At 42.8% G+C, this 22,340-nt stretch overlaps 1 protein-coding gene across 10 annotated transcripts in view; it reads left to right on the top strand.

Moving 5' to 3' along the window:
* The window catches only part of col23a1b (collagen type XXIII alpha 1 chain b), a 103,781-nt gene that overhangs the window by 62,620 nt on the left and 18,821 nt on the right, over positions 1-22,340 (top strand). For 9 of the 10 annotated variants that reach the window (XM_028415585.1, XM_028415590.1, XM_028415591.1 and 6 more), the window contains exons 3-7: positions 12,061-12,105; positions 14,818-14,825; positions 15,676-15,702; positions 22,205-22,231; positions 22,312-22,338. In XM_028415585.1, coding sequence (XP_028271386.1) covers positions 12,061-12,105; positions 14,818-14,825; positions 15,676-15,702; positions 22,205-22,231; positions 22,312-22,338 — 134 coding nt within the window. The remainder of the gene's footprint in view (positions 1-12,060; positions 12,106-14,817; positions 14,826-15,675; positions 15,703-22,204; positions 22,232-22,311; positions 22,339-22,340) is intronic. The other variant, XM_028415586.1, reaches the window with a different exon arrangement.

Here is a 22,340-nt window from a genome sequence, read left to right as displayed (position 1 = left end):
TGTACCATATGTTGCAGGGTGAGGAAGGTGCTCGAGGGATGGGGTGGCGGCAGTGCTGGGTGAAAGGTGACACTCTGACAAGTGGTGTTTACGAGAGTAGAGAACACCAGAGGACAACTGTTGGCCACCCCTAAATATGAGACAGAAGGTGAGAAGAGAGAAGAGGGGTGTCTGAGACAGAGATGTGTATGAGAGAAAAGTGAGAGGAAGACGGAAGTCAAGAGCCAGGCGGGAAGACGTGACCACGACATGAAGATCCCTCTCAGACTGACAACAGCTCTTAACCTGTGGGTCAGAGGAGAGAGGCATGTAGTGAGGCAGAGAGAGGGGCAGGAGAATGACAGAGGAGCCTGGCAACCACCTACTGAGTCCCAGCATGTGTATGCATTTTAATTTAACTACTGAGGTTTTCCCTTTTTTTTATCAGTTGAATTTGTGCTTGGGAGCCATGCCGGCAAAGAAAATGTGAATGGGTATGTGTGAGGGTCAGAGGTCACTCGTGTTGGAGTACAGTGGCAGATTTATGGGCTTCACCAGCCTGAAGGCTGGAGGTCACATGCTGACTTTATTACACGTCTAAACCATCACAGTCGCACAGAAAGAGGTGGTCCACGCACACACACACACACAATATGAGCCTGCTGATGCCCACTTATGTGTGTCGAGGTCCAAGAAATACATTAAGCAGGGAGTGAAGCTTGTCTGTGATGATATGTTGTGTGTGTGTGTGTGTGTGTGTGTAAGCTTCCCATCTGGCCTCAGGGGTAATCCATATAAAGTCTGATGAAGATGGAGCACAGGGGACATTGATCAGTAAAGCAACAAGCTTTGGATCATAAGTGAAAGAACAAAGTCAGGTCATGCTGCTCGGTGTCATTAATATCTATCAGGGGCAATACGGAGCTTAAAACTGGCAGACGTGGATGAATGAGAAGATGAGAGCTGAGACGGAAAATAACGAGGAAGATGTTTCTTGGCCCCCCCTTCAACTTCACTATATTCATTCATTATTTTCCCTCCCCTATGCTGTCACTGCCAAACAGTGCTTTTATCTCCTGCCGGGTGGTTTGGCTATGAAATCCAAACTAAGCACGTTTACATTAATTCACTGTTTAACTATTTATTCAGTAAAACCATTAGTTCAGTGCTCATTTGTAACTTAGCCAAATGCAAATTGAGCCTCTGGAAAGCATGAAAACCTGTCACAAACAGGGTCCTTTCTCTCCTTTCCTGAAAAGTATTTCAAGTTGTTTCTCAGTAATTAGCATAAAAGCAGTTAGACTGATGAAATAAACCATTTGGTTTGATTATATAACTGTTCTATTATAAGAAGGTGGTTTCGGTCAGTTTAATTTAGGGCTAAGATTACGACAGGTGAAATAGTGGGTCTGGCTACATGAGCTGGTCCACATAAGGCAAGTTTTATAGGTCTTTAAGTGTGACCTCCTCCTCTGTAATACCTGACAGGCTGATCAGATAATTGGGTTCTACACCAGTGGCTGCCAAGATCTGTGTCTTGTTCTTGCATTTGGAGCAAAGTTGAAACATTCAGTTCCCTGCTGCACCTTTATTTTCTCCAACAATGGAACAATGTTGAAAAATTCCTTTAACAGAAGGTTGATTCATAAGGGAGAAATGTGCTGTAAGAGCCATTTGACCGTATATGGTTTTGTTACAGTCAGGTGTATGGAGACAAAGCTCCCATTGTTGGAAAAACCCATATAGTTAGTTTTACTGTAAACCTCTTCTGACCGATTTATGAGGCACGCACCAATCCGTGAATAAAAATATGTAACATTTTGAAAGCGCTACCACTTGCAGCGGATGACAAGGCCCCTAAATCATTTTCAAAGTCACCGCAAAATATACTTCTTGTACTGATGTATCAGTTTACCCACAACACCCGTCAATCTGGGACTCCGGCCCAATCCAAGAACCTGTCTGGTGGTCAGAGGGGCGTTGTGACCACAAGCAGTTTCTTCCACTTGACCTGGCATTCAAAAGCTGAAATCTGAAGCGTGGCCTGAGGCCTCAGTTCTAGTGCAAACCTTGATTAGTTGTTTGAGTCTTGCTGGTTCTGGTTCAGTGAGAAGGTTTAGCATGTGAGTTTCCTCCTGATATCGTGAGTTTTCATTGTTAAACCAACAAATTCAGGTATACAGAGACTTCTTTCTGTCCCTTTTTCCACTCTTGCTCACATGTTTGAGAGCTGACACATGAGGGAGTTTGGATTTTTAGGCCAGCAGCGGCAGCTGAGGTGAGGTGGTTTGGCAGGATTTTGGTACAGCAGGAGAGCAAAAGGATGGTTTGTGTTCATATTGGGCTTAAAAAATAAATCCCATTACGTCAAACAGTAAACACGAATGAACGAAGGTGACATGGCCGACTTTGATGAAGCGTTAGATGAGTGTGTGTTGAGTGAAACACGTTTCTCTCTGCAGCTGTGGTCTCCCATCTTTTGCACAGTGCTCCGTCTCAACTCTTATGCAAGGTCACTTTGTTATAAATGCTCATGCAGAGATGTGATTGGTTGACAGAGGTGAATGGCACATACCTTGTGTCATACGCTCCCAGCTGTGTTTAACTTTCATTACTGCTCATGAGCGCTATCAACCATATCAGCTGTGTGGGCCATCTTTCACAGTCGCAGCTGCTGAGCGTTCTGCACACACACACACACACACACAGCAGTTGTCATCTGTTCAAAGAAATGCAAAGCTCTGTACACTCTGACCAATATTTATTGAAGGTGATGTCGTACATTGTGGATGTTTGTTTGGCTGAATGTAAACTCACAACAGGTTGAAACATCAGACTGATTCCAGTCTATCACCGACTGTGTTCAAGGCTCGACAGCCATCCCAGCCATGTTCTGACCCCGGGAACCTGAGCAGCTGATTGGTCCAAATATGGTGGCCACCAATCGGATAACATGACACATGACCCCCCTCCCATAAAGTTCACACTAGGGCAAGTCTGCACCTGCCACAGGAGCAGCTTCAACACACACTCAAAGGCACACACACTACACTGTCTCAGATCTCAGATCTCAGAGTAGTTAAATGGTTTATTTTACAGCACGGAGAGCGAGCGGCATTCAGGACAGTGATGCATCATAACTTGAGGCGCTGTGAAACGATATCCTCCTGACACACACCTGTACGTGTGGAAATAAACAGATGATCATCTTTAAAAGAGGAATCTTATAATTCTCTTTTTGAAATCAAAGTATATGATGGTCACAGAGGCAGCAGCACTGACGTAAATGCCAGACTGCAGTTCACATCCCGACAGCTCAGATGACTTTGTAGTCTGTTTTCAGGGAAACCAGAACAGCTTGTGGTGTTGTTGGGACAGACTCCGGAGTAAAAGTCCACCATATTGCATGTAGCCCTACCTTACCTCCTTCTGAATTCTGGCAAAACGTGTTTAGAAAAAAAATCGATTTAAACCCTTGGACTCAAACACTAAAGCGAAAGGCCAACTTGGTTGGAAGAGCCATTGATAAGAATCAAATCATTCATGAACATAACGTCATTCATAAGCAGCAAGGCTGCACGGTACAGTGTCCCACTTTCTCTATCTACACATCTCTCGTTCTGTAGGTGAAAAATGAGTGTCATGTCATTCCAGTTGTTTTGAGAGCCAAATACATGCATTCCAAATCCTAGATATTTACATTTGTGTCAGAAAGTAGAATCACATTTACCATAGCTCAACAATTCTGTTATTGTATACATACTCATTTAGACCTGTGATTGACTGGGGATATTATTTCTTCAATAATGTTGGCTCCCGGCCATCAGTTTTTATCCCCGTGTATCAGGTAACACTGGGGGGTTATTTAGTTAAGTCAGAGTGGGCTGACAGAGGGCCTGCAATGGGATATCATTACCTGCAGCCCATGAGACACCAGATGATTGGCAGATAGGAGGTTAATCAGGCCAGATACACATCATGGGCTGGTGAAGTGATGGAGATAAGGCAAACGGCAGTGATAGGAAATTAGATTACATAGAACATATAAAATGTTCTTCGTAATCAGTGCATTCACCCTGATATTACAGTAATGAAACCCTAATATATTGAGCTGAGGAAAGGGGCCACACTGGAAAAGAACATAAAGTAAGGAGAGGGCTGTATGCTTTATGGAGGGTTGGTAGGCAGTGGACACATGTGTAAGATGCAGGAGGAAGACAGTTTAACCACTCATACATTATCTGCTAATGCATCTGTTGTTTTTGTATGTGTACCCCTGGACATACACAGCTTCAGTATTCCTGCACTAAACAGGCCTGTACCCTCACGTAGCAGGTCGACATGTTCCATGGTTCCACTCTCCTGCATCGCACCATGCCAAGTCACGACTGTGTAATCAACCTCTAGACCACCTGCAGCATGTTGCCCATGAACCACAGAGTGTGTGGCTGCCAGCTTTCAGGCTGCATGCTCTCACCTTGGTTTCCCAAGAAGCTATAATTGGCCTGTCTGTTTCAAGTGTGAGGAAAAAGGAGAAAGAAACCAGAACAAGAAGTTAGCTAAGGATAAGGGCTAAGGGCACCAGAGGTGAGACACCTGTGAAGAAGAAGAAGGGAGCTGAAATAATGGATTTGATTTCAGTTGGCAGAAATTGCACACCGAGAGGCAAGCCTGGAATTTGGTTTGTGGAAAGGCCGAAGGAAGAACTCTTTCCAGAAGAGCTGTCAGGGTTAAAGCTCCCTTTTGAACATTCACACCATGTTTCCTCAGCCATAGCCCACACATTGTCTTCTATTACAGCCACACACACACACACAAATCCTGCAGTTTTCATTTAAAGTCATGGTGATTAGTGCACTTTTCTCTTCATGCCTTTACACTTGGAAATCCACCCCCGCTCTCACTGTGCTCAACTCTCCGGTTTTGCTCTAACATGTTCCAGAACGCCAAACTAAAACCACATTTTATGAATGAATAAAGGATACAAAGATAAAAGCACATTTTATCCTGTTATAGAGCGCCATTCGACATAGACTGGCCCTGGACGAAACCAAATTTACCAAATATTCCTGACAGATTACCACTGATGCTGCTGACGTTTATCACATTATAGAGTTATAATCTTGTAAACATTTTAAGCCTTTATCCAAATGCATCATAGGGAGTTATGGTTTCTTTAAGACACTATCTTAGGATGTTTATGCTGCCTTCAGGTGACCCATGTATTTTTTTAATCCTTGCTCTACATGTGTGCCTGTGTATGTTTACTCTCCCTGAGGACTGGATTTAACACCTCCAGACTTCCTGGAAGTTCTAGCAGCACCGGTGGCCCCGGCCTTATTTGATCTACAAACATGACCCTCATTCTACTACTACAGGTCCCCAGCCTTCAGCCACATCTCCCATTCCTCATGGGACTCACAGGTTCCCACATCTGAGGGTTGCCTTTGGTCACAGGAGGTTTATCAGAACCAAAGTGCAGGTTTACCTAAGTCTGAGCTGAACCCACAGACTATAGGTGACTGTGCTGAGGTGTTGGGATTTCTCATTTGCGTGCGTTTGCACACTTCAAATCCTCTTGGGGATCTAAATTCCAGCGTCTGTGGTTACAGTCCCTACAAATGGAGCAATCGCACAGGAGCCTGAGCAGTGCCGACGAAACCTAGCTTTTACAAAAAACAAACACACACTTGAGTATGAATTTTTACACTCGTGTGTAATTCACTTGTGACTGAGTAGGGTTTGTTTATCAGGGTTCAACTTATTTAAAACAGTGTCACGCAAAGGCCCTTTTCTCCAAGAAAGGACAAAGACCCACAAAGACTCTTGTGGCTTCCTCTGCCATCTTCTGAAACTGTTCATATAGTTTTATGAAATTAAATGACTTCTGGGGAAAGCAAAAAAACAAAATCTATTAGATGTGCAAATATATTATACTAACATTATTATCTAGTTTATTATCATAACAATACATAAATGTGGCTGGTTTGGACCAGCAGGTACTGGCTTCTTTTAGCTTTGGTGACAACAAGAAGAAGTCATCTGGTTTAAGTGAGCTTGTGATTCATAGATGCTTCATGCAATGATCTGATCTTTTTGTGAACTCCTCTTTTCGAACACTGGAGTTTGAAAACTGACACATCTTGTTATGACTAATTTGTCGGTTTTTCAATCCTCCCGATTGTTCCGTTGTGTGCCTGTAAAAACAGGTTGCACCTAAAGACAAAGCTTTTGTCTTCTGGCTGCTGAACTTTTGATGCTCTGGCCCACATTGTTGTGATCCACAGTTATTTGCTATGCTAGGCTGATGCTGGCTGTGATTTGCAAGGGTACTCTCATTGTTTTGACTGCATCTCTCTCTCTCTGCGTGGGGCAGACCGTTCCCTGCCTTCACCTTTCATTAGGTGTGACACATGTGGACAACCCAGGCAGCCTTTCAGCACCAGCATGCCACTCAACACAAACCACCTGCCAGACATCCCAACAGCAGAATCAATGTAGAACACCAGAGTGGCTTAGGTCCCAACCTGAGCACCCACATAAACATACTATATGAACACACAAATGAGCTGTCGCAGATGAATGAGTTTTTCAAAGATTGTACTCATCAGGACCGAATAAGAAATGCACCTAAACAGCCCTGCAGCTGCTACTCACACTGTCAGGTTTACAGCAGTGTCGCCCAGGCTTGACGGAGAGCGTGTAAAGAAAACTATATGTTGATCACACTCTCATGGGCATGAAATAGGCATCCATTCCCTCACACAAACACAACTCAGATAGCCGCTCGCACCACTCTGCGCTGTCACGCAACACTTGCTGCTGAAACTAAAACAGGAAGGTCTACTTGGTATATAAAAGTTCTTGGCTTCTGAATCTCCTCTTAGAAATGACCTTTGCATGAGTAGCATGGTGATGCATCTTTCTCTGTAGACACAGACAGGAAATACAGTCCACACGCCACAGCGGAGCAAGCATGAACAGATCTGTAGATTATAACAGTTACAGGAAGGCCATGGTGAGGAAATACATGACCATTTATTCTGTTGTTTAGCCATTCAAAATCTTCTGAGATGCCAATTCGCTGTCCTTATATCACCTTTTAAGGTGTGTTTTATGAAGGGTGCATCGCTGCAGTGCCACAAAACAGAAGGAAAGAGATCGTACAAGTCCTTCAATCTGAAACCACCACAGACCGCACAGTGTATGCAGTCTATGGCACCCACTGTGAGACAGAATAGGTGCAAGTCCGCCGTCTGAGCCCCTGAACCCCTTCTGACCCAGGATCGAGAGAGACGCATGGCAGCTGGAGAATGAATCACCGCCGTGATTCACATCCGCTGTCTTTTTCTCTTTCTGTTGCTGCTTGCATCCACAGCATGTGTCCCCCCATCCCACTGGAACAAAAGCTGGACAAACAGGCGAACGATGACAGAGCTGGAGACAGTGAGGGAGAAGTCGTTTTGTTTCAGGCAGAGAGGCTTAACAGCTGTCACTGCTTGAGCCAAGACAAGATAAACGCAAGGAGGAGAATTGTCGCCATCGTATTTTATAACAGTAAACAGCTTGAGTGACTTGGACATCTTATTAGGAGAAAATGAACCTACTCACTTAGTAATTCTAAACACAATACAGTTTGTGTATTCTTGATTCAAACATGGGAATCAAATAAAAAGTAAGACGGAGGTTCTAGTGAAAACCCAAAAGAAAGAAAATTGGGAAAAAATGAGAGGAGACCATCGCCCCCAGCAAATATGGAAGAAAGGAGTTGACCTTCACTACTTACACCCTTCCTCTCCACACTCCCTTCTCTTCCTTACCACTAAATTAAATTTTCCCCTGTTGCAGGAGGAGTGATGGGGGGACATGCAACAGGAGCTGAAAGGCAGTATGTGTGTGTGTGTGGGATCAAATTGATGGATGGATGTAAGTCCTGTATTTTTGCATTCGACGTATCACATTTACCTACTTTCAGTTGGTTCTTTATTACTAACAGTTGTTGGTTTAAACAAAATAGGGCCTAAAATAAGAAGAAAGTGGGGGGGGCACCCCACCAATCCCCACACTTTTTTCCCTCTTAAAGCACTTTGTTTGCGAAAAATGTCACAGTAGCTAAATCAAGTCGAGCTACAGCTATGAGAAACAGATAGAGCAGATGGAGGATGGAAGGGTGTGTGTGTGTGTGTGTGTGTGTGTGTGTGAAGTAGAGACAGGAGGTGGTGTAGATGGAACAAGCAGTGAAAACGTTGATGGATAAATGGCTTACAGCTCCGCTCAGGTCTTAGGCTTTCAGCAGGAAGGTTAAACATGGATGAACATGGGAGTAATGTTAAGTTTGGAGTCGCTGCCTAAAACAACCGATGAGAAGGCTAAAGAAGGATAGGCAGGGAGCCATGTGTGTTTGTTCCTCTGTGGGTTTTTCCCTGGGGGCTCTGCCTGCTTGTGGGCACCCAGTCAAACCATGGCCTGTATGCAGCAACTATATGTAGAGCTTTATTCGCATATATATACACACAGTTCAGTTCAAATGTAGTTCATTGTGTGTTCCCGTCTAACCACACTGTTCCCAGGGAGCTCTTGACGTGCTCAGCTGTGTGATTGTGTGTGTGTGTCTGTAAGAAAAGAAAACTACACGCTCAGACTACAGATCGCTCCCACTGTCAGACTTTTGTGGAGGCCCATCATTCCTCCTTCAGGGGTTTTTCAACGCCTGGAGCAGTGAAGGACGACCTCATTGCTCAGCACTTGTCCTCCCATCTCAGCACAAGCATTGCCTCTTTTGGCATCAGCATCACCATTTTTTTTCTTTATTCACTGCTGCATTCATCCATTCACCCTCCACCCATCTGCTTTACATTGTACAAACCAACCAATCATTCACAGAAAAGTAGCCTTTGCATTCTGAAACCTTTTGATGTTGATAACATTCGACCTCAAAGGAGAAAGATGGGAATGGTAGGATACAATAAGTCAGTAGTTAAAGGTAGAGGGGGATGAGTTGTGCAGCTCTGGTTACATGCGTATTCAGTTCATCTCTGTGAGTGATTATACTGGAAGTTTGAAGTCAGTAACTTTTGTGGGCTTTCTGCTTTGGGTAATTGAAAATTGCATGTCAGCACTATCTGAGAAAATGGACATCATCCTTCATTCAAAGGTTTATCACACAAGGAGGTCCGTGAGGACATGATGGCAGCAGGGATGGAGGGGGCTGCTTCTTAATGCACAGTAAAAAAAACAGTGGGCAGAGGAGTGTGTCCATGCAGTTATCCACAAATAACCCCACAGTATCAAGATGTCACCCTGCTTGGCACATGTCAAGACTACTTGCCATGTCTCCCATTCAGGAATGAGATTTGGACTCATCCGTCCTTACTCACCAGATTACAAATTACAACCTAAGACTTTCCACAAGATGACAAAGGAACTCAGTGTTCCCCATTTCCCCAGACTATCCACATGCTCCAGGACTTTTGGATTGATTGTGTAAATGAGAGATGGAACGATGCCATAAATATATGTGTGTATAAATTCTAAATTCTAAAATTTGACTAAAACGCATTGGTTATCTCTTTAAATTATGACGCAGGTCATTTTGGTCTATTTTGGTCCACACGTCACGTACAACATGATCCTGCAGACTGTCTCCTGCGTTCTTCACAGCACCGTTTCTATCTTTGTGCGCTTGTGTGACATTTTCTGACCCTTGTCTGCCACCGTGACACAGGAAGTGAGAACTGATACTAAAGTCACGTCACGGTTAGTTGTCTGCCTCTCAGCAGCTCCGAGTTCACTGCTCTGTCCTCACAAGCAGGAATCTGAACTACAGTACTTCCACACATATGTACATACTCTTTTCTGTCCATGCATTGCTGTTTTTTCCATTAATTCCTTCAGTCAATCCAGCCCTACATCAGCTTGTCATCACCCAACTCCAATTCCCCTCAAACCTGCCGCTCAGGACAAATCACACTCCACATTTCAGTCACTCTGACGCCTACTCCTCCAGCTGCCTTTTAAGTCTCAAATAAAGGTAGAGCAGGCATGGCCCATGGTGACCCATGTCTTATGATGCATATTCCGGCTTTAGTTGACTTTTTAAATGCCCATTCACCGCACATGTACAAGAATTGTGAAGGAATTCATCCATCCATCCTCCACCTCCTCCTCCATCCAGCCGCTCCCTTACACATTCCTCTCTTCCACCTTCCAGCCTGTCATGCAGCATCTCTCCCACTCTATCCCCAGGGGAATGCTCAGTCTCTTCTCTTTCTCTCTGCAGAGGCCTTGGCCCCCAGGAGAACATTTCCACACTGCCGTTTATGGCTGAAAGAGGGGAAGCAGAGCTCACTATGAAATATGGAGACTATTAATCTAAATACTGGCAGAGCATGTGTTAGCTGGCATGTGTCTGAGGTTTGAAGGTGTAAATGAGTAAAATTGTTCAAACATAAATTCTAAATGGGAGTCAGTAGGTGCACAGCTGTACTCATTTGTTACATTTTAAATCTGTGTTTTCTTTTCTTTTCTCTTGCCAACAAAGGGAGCAACTTATCAAAAAACGAGTCAGATAAAGAGCAAAAATCAGCAGAGTTGGATAAAATTATGGTTCAGTGTAACTCTGTAGACATGGTCAATCTTCAACTTAAGTTAATGTTAATTTAAATCTTTAGCTCCAAGTCATTAATAGCTGGTTTCTGCTGCATGAAGGAGGGGGGAGAGGCATGAAAGGGCGAGAGGTAGACATGAGGAGGAGGTGGAGGAGTATGATGGAGCTCTCTTTGAAAAATCTGGCAGAGTCAGGAAGTGATTAGGCTGCTACAATAACGGCAATAATGACAATAGGGAAAACATGTCTGCAGCCACAACCACTTAGCATCAGCAGCCTGGTATGGTTCCCATTTCATTAAGCATGGTGAGAGCAGAGGAGGATGGGCACAGGGAGGCAGTGCCTGCAGAATGTGTTCTGGGCATAAAGTTAAAAACATGATTTAGTTACTGCTGTCGATAAGACAGGCAGACAAACCTAAGCTCTGGCTGGTGGCCAAAATGACAACTGTAGTGAGCTATTATTGGCTTCACATTGTGAGGGTGTAAAGAACCAGCAGGTGTCTGATTTGTATATAAATTAGACGACATCATGCTGAAAGACTAAGCGCTAGTGACTCATTTTCACTACATTTTTAATTATATTTGATTGATTCATAGATTCATTTAAAGATATGACACTATTTCTTAATGTATGTGTGACCTGTAAAGCTGAAAGAGACCATTTACTGAAGGCAAACCAGGGATGTCTCCCAGTTTTTGGGTCTGATTTCAATCTGATTCATTGAAGCACTGCTGCACCTCTTTGAAATACTTTTATTACACAACTTGCATTCATGAAGACAGTGTGGAGATCTCTTGACAACATTTAAGTTTTGAACTGTTACATTCACTTGATAAATCTAAGGATAGTTGGTACTATAGAGCAGCCTGCAGACAGCTCTGACAGGCCTGCCATGCTCGGTTACAGTTGTTAAGTGAAAGAGAAGGTTAGGATGATCAGTTGGAGCCTGATGAAAAATGATTTTTTGTTATGATGTAGTGCTCACTCTTGTAAAAGTATCTCTTTAAAATCACCAGGCAGACGCTGACGTAAACCCACAGCAGCATAGAAATGAGTCATGGTCCTGCAGCAGCATGAGGTCTGAGAGTACTGCTTGAGCTGCTGGCTGGCCTCATCATCTCCTGGTTCCTGTGCAGGCCTCCTGCTATTTATCACAGCTCTACCAGACTTCTCCATCAACAGTAGAAATCCTTCTACCGGAAAGGTGGTTGTACCAGCTGCATGACTGCAGGGTCAGAGGAGAGTGGTTGAATGAAGGCCAAAGTCCAGCCTGAAATAAAATCAATCATCCGACGAGACTTTTTGTCGTTTTGTTTTTGCTTCTGGCATCTGAATCTCATTTTAGTTCTGTGCCAGCTCATACAAACCTAACGCCAAGCAACACACGACTGCAAGTGATGCTCTGTTGTTCTCTACTCATCCCTGCAACGCTGAGCTGTGCGTTTTATTGCTCTGTCTGTGTGTTTCCACAGGGCCTCCAGGAAAACGTGGACGGATGGGAAGAAGGGGAGAACCCGGTAAGTGACGCCCATCACCTGCACTATTTGTTTATTTATCCTCTTTTTTCTGTAGTGCACGTTGTTTCTTTTCTCCCTCTCGTTCCTGGGTGAGTTGATGAGTTTGAGCCGAGGGCTGGTAAAGTCAGTGACCCATGAGTCAGTCCGCTGGATGATGGGCTGCAGTTGGCCCTTCGCCCCGTCCCTCCCCATTTGCACCGGCGTAGTGCTAACTTTGGCCATGTGGTTGCACTAACTTTGCCCAGATGTCAGTCGTTCTCGCTGAGCGGTAGCAGCTGCTGTATAGTACAAGCCTAATGAGAGTCTCCCTTGCCAACATCACTACCCACCATTATGGTGGTACTGTTGCTTTCTGTCCAAACCACAAAACACTCATCGAGGAATCGAAACTCTGCAAAGACATAACTCTTGTTACGCAAAAGTTATCATGATAGGTGGAGCGGATGTTCCATGGGTTTGACTCTTTTTATTAACTCCAGCAGCAATATTAAAAGTGTAAGATGCAGGATATGTGTCAGATAGGAAATGTTCCAGTCTGGCTATGATTCATTCTTGTAGAGATGGGATCAGCGGCTGTTAACAAGTTGACTAAGAGAAGGATCATCAGTAAGCTTTGTTGCGTTGCAGGATGTTTTTAAAGTCATTTCACCGTTCAGAGCCGTAGAACATTTCTGAAAATCATTTTTAAGACAGTTTTTTTCTAGTTTATTTGATTTGATTTGATTTGATTTGATTTATTGATGAGCTGAGGCAGGGCGTTTAGCAGGAAGTGCTCTCCCACAAAACCTGACTCAATTTAGCATTTTTTTCTATTTTGAGTTGACTTTTTTTCATTCGCACAAATCATTGACTACAAGACCCCCCTAAGCGTCTCAGTTCTGATCCCCAGGCTGCTACTAGGGACATAAATCCATGACTGGAGTTATTTAGCAATCATAACTCAAGCAACAGTTATGTTTCTACTCTGTGGAGACTGTGCTCAGCTGCAGATTTGATGCAGTATTGAGTTTTTACAGCGGTGTCGCACTGCATGTGGGAGTGACACATGTTTTTAATAGGATTTGAACTTCAATGATCATGTTTTTTATCATTGCAAGAAAAATACTGGATTCCTGTCTTTCTCGTTAGATTCCAGTATTTTGTAACTAAATCTTAATCTGCATAGATTGAAGAAATCGCTCTAATTCCATCAGGCACTCATCTGGTCCGCTAAGTCAGTTGGGTGCTTTCTGTCTCAAGGTGATCTGGATCTGTAGGATGATGTAGTTCTGGTCTCTAACATTCGTTACTGCTTCATCCTCATGTTGCAGCCAAGATTACAGTGCGTGGGGAGGTGGGATGGGAAGGTTGTTGCGACATCTTTTTTATAAGACCGGAGGATTTTTTTTTTTTCTCTTTTGAAAAAACAAATGAGAGTGGAGAAGAGAAACAGAAACACAAATCTGAATAACAGGAAAGAATGCAGACTTAAACATCTTAAAATCAGCTCTGGCTTGTTTTGTCCTTTCTTTCTTTCCTCTGTTTACTTCTTTTTTTCTCATTACTCGACACACACACACACACACACATATACACACCTGCTCAAGTTCAGTGGTTAAAGCTGGTCTTACTGTGTGGCTATCGAGCCGGGGTGTGTTTGTTTACCTAACTGTCTGGCCCAGGAGGTCCTTGTCGAAGCGTCTAGACACAGCTAAACTTAATTGACTTGGTCTTCATGCCTCATAAACCCCAACACCTCTCCTCTTCTTCTCTTCACCTTCACCCTCTTGACCCGAATCAGTCTCTCACAGAATCTGGTCATGTTAGCAAGACTTTCTTTAACAGGACTTCTGTATTTAAATAGCAACAAAACACCACAAATCCTTCTCCAAATGCGAGTCTGCTTTCAATTCTTCTGAGTTTTTGGAGATGTTTGGCGTTGCATCTATGCTGATGAGCTGTGTTTTACTAGAGCCGCACTGGTGGCAATGCTCCAAATCGTGCTTTACACTATAATTGTGTTAACAGTCACATAAAGCAGCGTTTTGATTGGCTTTAAATCTAGATCAAAAAACGCATAAGGCGATAAATAATATGAAATCTTTTCATGGCAGAATGATGTATTTGCTTTGCGGGGTTTTTGTGGTCTATTAGTGTCTTACTTTATAAGAATATTCCATTAAACTCAGAACCAGTAAGAATAAGAGGAGTTCTTTGATCAGCACTGTTGTTTACGGTTAGTACGAAAAGCAGAATTGAAGTCTTTGCTGCTGATGCTCAACATCAGAGCATTTTCAATCACATCTGAAAGTCTGCCCCGGAGAAACCTCAGAGACATCTTTTTTAGACGTTGTAGGTTTTGCCAACACACTCCGACCTTTTCACTCCGTTCGTCCTACATCTAATACGCCCATATCCTCTCAAAGCTCCTGACATGACTTTGTATTTTAAAGCAAAACATGTCGCTCTTATCCAGAAGTCTGTTTATCATAACAGCCTCACCGCAAACTGCCCTGGCAGCAGCTCTAATGAGCTTGTTCTGTACCATATTTAGGTGGTTAATTATAGTCCTCATCTAACGAACCACATTGCATGCACACTGTTTTTTTGTGCACGACTGTTCTGAGGGATTGATTGCTGAACAAACCGTCATTTACGCATGCTGTGCTTCATGTGTCAGCAGAGACAGATGCCGTTTATGTTCTAACGCCTGATTTCTCTCTTCTCTTGCAGGGCCTCCTGTAAGTATACCTCATCCAGGTAGTATTAACTTGCTTATTGAACACAGAGGTTTGGACATTAACACAATACCTAACTGTACTCTATAGCCAGAAATCCTTTTTTCTCCTGCTGCAGTAAAACATGAGCACAGACACACACACTGTCACAGACTCACTCACACATGTGCATCCTCAGAGCACACCAATAAATGGACCACCTAGGGTACTGTGTGTGTTTCATGGTGATGGTTAGGGAGGGGGGTTGATGTATTAACAGCCAGAGGTTGTCCCCCATAACAATGATTCTAACACACAGAGAGAGAGAGAGAGAGATCTGTATAAGGTAAAAACAGCAGTAGGGAATTTATTTTAATTTAATTTTTTAGATTTTTTTTATATTCTTGTCGGTCACACTAATTGGAAACGCTTTAAACCATAAAATCTTTCCGGAAACATCAGAACAGAACAGCGTGTGATTGGAGAAAACTGCCTGTGCACCTGGTTTGCACTAAATGTGCATGAAATGATGCTTTATGTCTTTTTCCTGAATACACCCAAAGTCTTACATACATCCCATAAAGTTGATGGGAAGATGTGGTAACTCAGAGTCACCTGCTACTCCACAAAGTAACAGCCTGTCTGAGTCAAGTATACTGAATGGAACAATAAAGAAAACAGGTGGCGTGATGGGTGCTTTTAGTGCAAACACAGGTTAGTAACAAAACAAAGCATTGGAATCCTTTATATTATTTTGAATTTGTCTCCTCTGTGGGTCACGTTTTGTCCTGAGGACTAAATGTAATGTGTGCATCTGTTGATTTCTGTTCAAATTTGTCTCATTGCTTCATGCTTCACTGTCTAACCTCACCAGGGCAAAGCTGGACGGGATGGATACCCGGTAAATTTTGATTTTTGATTATCCTGTCAATTCACCCAATCATGTCTCTGCTCTTCTTTTAGTTGCCTGTCTCTGCATCTGTCCAAACTTTTCTCACAACTTTTTTTTCTGCCTTTTCCTGTTTCCTGTTTGTGGTATATGAAAAAAAAATCACTTCAAAATCATCACCTTTCTATGCAATTTTTGCCACTTACTAAGCATCAAGGATGCATCCTGCCCCAGGACTTAGAAGTGATCTAATACAAGACACTATGACTTAACACAAGCAGGCACACAGTGGTGAGATGAGGGTTTTTAAATTAAAACTTAATGGATTACAGGAAATGAGTAAACAGATGTGTCAAACTACATGACTAATTGTGCCCATCAAGATATCATCAGTGTATTTGTGAGCCACAAGAGTGTAAAGCATACCAAAACATGTCCTCCTGTTTCATATAAGACTCTTTGAATAACACAACTTCACCATATATGACTGCTGAATGTAAAGCAGGTTACCACCTGTGAGGCATTTCCACACACAGAGGAGATCATTCTTACTCAGAGATATAGCAGCATCTAGTGGTCACTCAGATAATTGACTCTATAAGAGAAAGATGAAACTCTACCGGCACAGCCTCTGATGGATTTTTGGGAACTGCATGTATAAGTCATTGTAGTTCACAGGGAACTGGGTTGTGTAAGGTACAGTATATAGATGATGACTGTCTGGCCTTTGTGAGAAGGTGTCTGATTGCCTCGGTAACCCAGAGTAGTAGTCACTACTACAACTGTGTTGTTGGTTGTGTGTCTCATGCCTGTCCCTCTGGGAACTCTGGGGGCTGGGGCCCACTCTCAGGCTGATTCCCATGCAGTCTGCCTGGCACTGCTCAGCCCGGCTGACGGGAAATGCCTGCTGCTAATTACACACAGGTGGACTGAGTGCACAGATAAGTGTGTGCACATTTGTGTTTGTTTGCCTTTGTGACTCTATTCATCTTTGTCACCATCTTAGCAGGAAATCCCAGAGTTTTGGCACATTTTGATGTCGATTTGAAGGAAAAACATCTTCTTAATAAAATGATGTAACGTGTTCCTTTGAAGCTGGGTAATTGGGTTAATCCATCCCAGCCTGGTTAGCATAATCAAATCAGTTCTTATAGCATTAAAATGACATAAATGAAACAATAATGCAACTGGAGGAGCTCTCTTGTGTAAGAGGCTGCTGTCTGTTATGATGCATATGTGTGTGTAAGATGACTGTGTGTATGAAGTTACACTGAAACAACAGTATATTAATCATACTAGTCATTAAGATGGAGCCGAGCAGCAGAGATGATCACATTTCAAACACTGGAGCCTGAAAGGGCCCTGCTTCCTGTTGGGTAGCAGTGTTTGTGTATCTCTGTCCATATGTGCAGATGTGTGTGGAGTCCATCCAACCACCCATAGTTTATGTACTTCACTGTAACAAAGGCCAGAGCTGTGGAAGTGGTCACAGTCATGTTTTCACACCAGTAACTTCTATAACATATATGTATATATATATGGCTCATATATGGTGGGGGCAAATCAACACAAATGAGTCAGGTCAGATACCGGAGAGCTCTGCATTGTGCCAGAGACCTGTGCCAGCAAGGCTTTTTCATTCTTTTTCCATTGTTAAAACAAACAGCTAGATCTCTTTCCAGAAGTTTTTTTTTCTTGTCCTCTCTCACCCCTATTTTGTCTCTCTGAATTAGGTACAATGGCAAATCAAGCTTCAGCCCTTAGTAACAAGTAACTGAACAGTATGAACATAACACAATGTGTTGAGTGGATTTGATGTAATGCTATACCCCAAAATGATTTGCGGTATATAGTACATGTACACAGTTTACTCATGTTGCCATTTTATTCTACATTCTACTTCTACACTACAATTCAGAGGCATGTGGACTTTTCATAGTGGAATCAGACTGAACATATAAAATATAATGATAATATTTAATAGTCGCATATGATGATTTTTATTATTCTATTATTTGGTCCACACTTATATTTATATACCCTAGTGTTTGTGGGGCAGTCAGTGTCTTAGACCTGCAGAAGGGGGTCCACAGTAGCAGTGACATCATTATCACTATCAAACTGATGACCCATGAGCTCCTTTATTATCCACATACTCAAAGCACCAACTTAATTTAGCCTTCCTGGGAGCCAGAGAATGTCTATTGTTCTTTCATGTGTTGTTGGTGGATGTAAGTCGCATCTGCAGCTGCAGATTACTGGAGAAATTCCTCAGGATTTGTCTTCCATTAGGTCGAATCTGCTTTTCATCTGGCACAGGGACTTTCGGGACCAAGTGCGTTGATGCCTTGAGTTAGCTGTGGATATCTGCATGAACATGTTTATGGGAGATCCCATTTCTTGTGGTTGTGTTATTCATCAGCCTATTAAGATCATGTCATCTCCTGCATGGTGATGGTCATCCTTCAGGCTGTTCCTGCTGCCACATCTGCTCCTTGGTGGTAAACCCTTAAGATAAAGGCCAGTGTCCATTTGTCCAAGTACCACAACATTTCAAACTTTCTGCATGATCAGCGAGAGATGTCCCACATGTTCATGTAAGGAGAGCTCTGTAACTCATCTCCTTATACCTCAGGCCACAAACTTATCAATCATCCTTTCTAAGCTATGCTCACACGTGTGCCAGTGTGTGAGTGTGCATGATGTGCCCTTCATTCAGATGGCACACACATGTTACGTCCATCAAACTAATACATGCAGCAGTCCACTTCCAGTGAATCATCAGTAATATGATAAACAGTGTTAATGAAATGTGTTCCTCAAGCAAAACCCTCCAATATGTGTGTGTGTGTGCTGATGTGTGTTTTTTTTTCTCCTCCTGTAACCCCCGTCACGTCTTCCTTTCATAAATCAAAGTCGAGGGCAGTTTTCAGAAAGGAGCATTCCTGCTGTCAAACAATCAGAGTAAGACAGACTGACAGACCAGTGGAGAGGGGTAAACACACATCCGCACACACACACAAATACTCACTCTCATTCATATGCCCAGCCACGAGTGTGTTTATATGAGAGTGCCAGTCTGTGACAGACAGCGGACCTCACTCAGCAGAAACGGGCCAAGGCCTCCATTGTTCTGCCTTCCAGGCTGCTTATGGCAGATTAAAGCCAGACAGTCACCCAACATGTCAGTAATTTTCTGCCCCAAACACACAGCACGCTGGTATGCTTTATTGTGCTCTTAGGTTCTGCTTACAGCGCTGTCTGTCTTTTTTTTTTTAAGGACAATGTCATGTATCACAAATTATGCACTTCAAAAACCAGCACCGAGTTCTGTCTCTACATCAAAGGATGCAAGAGACGCAGACAGAAGACAGGACGTGTTCCCTCAGCCGCCACATTCCTTAAAATAAATACATTCAACATCACAGGATTAAACTAACGTCTGTGTGTTTCTACCTGAGACGCCTGCTCTGATGTGCAGACACCAGCGTTTCATGCTGCATCCTCAACAATTACACCCTACTGGATAATTGCCGGTCTGCACCATAGGGAGCACCATAAAGACAGCAAATACCCCTCATTCCTGTTTCATTAAGAGACATGCAAACAGACACAGATGCTGATTTATTTTCAGAAATGTGTTTAAGAGCCAACAAATTGGTGGGAGTGTGAGTAAAAGCTTTTTTTCTTTCACTGTACTGCAGAGTAGAAATACACCACATTCACATAAAAAGCCATTATTTCATTTTCTCCCACATTTACTTGAGGTTTCCGTGGTAATCGCAGGCCTGTATTCTCACTTTTTCTTAATCTCCCAGGTTTTTTTTTCTACAGTGTTCCTCTGTCTTCCCTCATTTGCTCTTTTTTTTCTGCAGCCGGGTCCATTTGTGGTATATGAGATTAAGAGATTTTAGCAGCACCCCAACCCTACAAACCCCACCACACCCCACACATTACTTTTTTAAGCTCTGCCTGTTGTATTTTTATTTGAATTCCAGCTCCTTTTTCATGCCTTGCAGACTGTTTTATTGTAGAATTCTGCCTTATACATACAGTACAGCAGCACAAAAATGAAACAAATCCAAATCACTCTGCTTCCGTGATCCTGATTTTATAACCCTCTGTTTCCCATAAAGGTTCCTTCTGACCTCTGTTGCTGATTTAAGTAAAGCTCATATATTTTAAAGTATCTTATTATCAGTAGAGCAGCTTCCTGACTACCTTTTTTTGTCTTGTTTTGTTTTGATCCCATATTGGATACCAATCAGTAATTTACTACTTTCTAATGAAAGACGTCATATGTCCGACATAAGATACAGGGTTTTATTATTGAGTATAAACCTTTCACACATGTATCTTCACAATGGAAAAGACACACACTGCCATTGTGCCCACAGTTCACAGGCCACTCTGTGGCTTGTTAGCAGCCATAAATCAGTCTCTTTTTTGCTCCGGGGTCCAGAATCCGGAGCAGCCGATGACCTCACAATGTGCACCTCGTCTTTTCATCCTGATGAGTCCTAAAGAAGCCAGGCCATGGTAAACGCTCCCAGATGCAGAGCCATCACCACACGCAGACATAAACACAGTATAGTATATATTTACAGTGTATAGATCTATACTATACTAAAATAACGACGCAGTTAGCAGGAGAAACTCAAATTCTCGCAGTCATGTGTGACATGATAAACACAGCGAGCTGCTTTTAATAGAGCGGTGAAACGACAACCTGTCCTGTACTGTATGCAATGGGAATACGGCATCATATCCTGCCTTTCACACCCCTCTCAACTTTAAAAAGTCATGGTAAAATTATTGCCCCCCGATTGGTCCCAGTCATTCGTTCCACCCCAGCCTCAGCCTACTACTGCTGATTTCACAAGGAAATCAAAAAGACACAGGGAGCCTCAAAGGCTTTCCACTGTACTCTTTATAAATCTCCTTTATGCAGACGGTCCACTTACTTTTGTGAGTTTACAGCCATGCTGGCATGTTATGAGACTAAAGCAAACGATCCCATGAACTAGTAACAAGAGCAGCCTCACATATCACTGCCTCTTTGTCTGTTCTCATCATCCCTCTGTGCTTATGTGCCTGTACACTGTCCATCCATCAGAGCAGGCAGCGATGACACTGTGGTAGGTTTCCACAACGGGACCTGAGGACAGATGGCACCCGAGGGATCAGTAAAACAGGAGATGAAGAGAAAAACCAAAACTGTGTAAGCCATCCATCCAAGGCCAGAGATGATGACTGTTAATGACAGTTTCCAGTCTGAGAAAGCCACCAGGACTGTAAAATGTTGAGCAACCCACCACTCAAGGGACCTTGTGAAAACTGTTAGCTTAACAGAGTAAGGTCGTTAAGCAGGAAGTCAACATTATAGCCTCTACCACATACATCACATTGAAGTGCTCTTGGAAAGTCTGATCCCAGAGCCAACCGGTTCTTTACGTTTAAGGAGAGATCTAAAGGTTTGTGTCTTTGAACTGAGTGTTGATTTGCAGAGGAGGTTCACTGACTGCCCGGCTGTTTTTTATTCATCTAAACATAGTGAACAACTCCAACTGCTGTTTCAGCACTTGAGGTACTCACTTGCCTGCCTGTTGGTTTATCTCATCACCACAAATGTACACACACGACACACACACACAGTCAGTGTGGGTTGTGTGGCAGATTTAAGCTGGGACACATCCATAGCTTAAATTCAGAATCCTAAAGCCACACCAGTCTAAAATAGCTTTACTCCCTGAGGGGGCAGGATATGAAATAAATAAAACTTTCTTTCTTCTTTCGTTTTTTTTTCTTTCAGCTCGTTCTCTCTGTTGTTTATAAACCTTTACTGCTGTGTACTTAAAATGCTTCTCTTAACAAATCCACTTTTTTTCTAAAGCAGAGATAATTTACAAGTAACCAACATTGTTTCATGGAGACAAGACTCATTATGAAATAGTAATAAGTAACAGCTGGAAAGGAAAGTTTGGGGTGGGGGGGCATCTTGTCAGTGGATTTAAAACAAATGTCTTCACAGAGGCTTAATGAGACTCCTAATTCACAGCAGAGTCTGAAGACGCGTTCAGTCAATAAAGGAGGAATTTTAAAGATTTTTGTGAAGCAAACTTTAAAAAAAATGCATGTCTAGATCAAATATGAAGCAAGAGAAATTAAAAACTTAGCTTATAGCACAGACGTAGCACAAACTACTCACAGCTATGACCTCAAACCCCTTAGTTTAGCTTTGTATGTCTATCAGGTAGTGCTTTAGCAAGGTATGGAGCCCATCACATGGCAGTTTTTAGGCATATAAATGAAAATCGACTTTTTTTTGGGGGGGGGGGGGGGGGGGTTATAATTGTATTTTTATGCACACTATGCTAAGGAAGCTGTCTCCTGGCTCTAACAAGTGGATTTGTTGTATTTTCAATGATGTTTTTAACCTGTTAAATGTACTCCTCTTGTGCTTCTACGTTGTTGTTTTTTATTATTGATTTGTCTTTATTCCCCTTTCTAACAGGGTCCACTTGGTTTGGATGGCAAACCAGTGAGTATCATCATGATCAAATGAGTAAAATGTTCTTTAAGGGACTGACAATATTTTAATTTAACTCTGTTTCCTTCCAGGGTTTACCAGGTCCTAAGGGAAGCCAGGT

Source organism: Parambassis ranga, chromosome 10 (genome assembly GCF_900634625.1).
Source record: "Parambassis ranga chromosome 10, fParRan2.1, whole genome shotgun sequence".
NCBI classification, from domain to species: Eukaryota; Metazoa; Chordata; class Actinopteri; family Ambassidae; genus Parambassis; species Parambassis ranga.
Note: the sequence above shows the minus strand (reverse complement) of the source record. Positions and strands in the feature narration are given on the sequence as shown.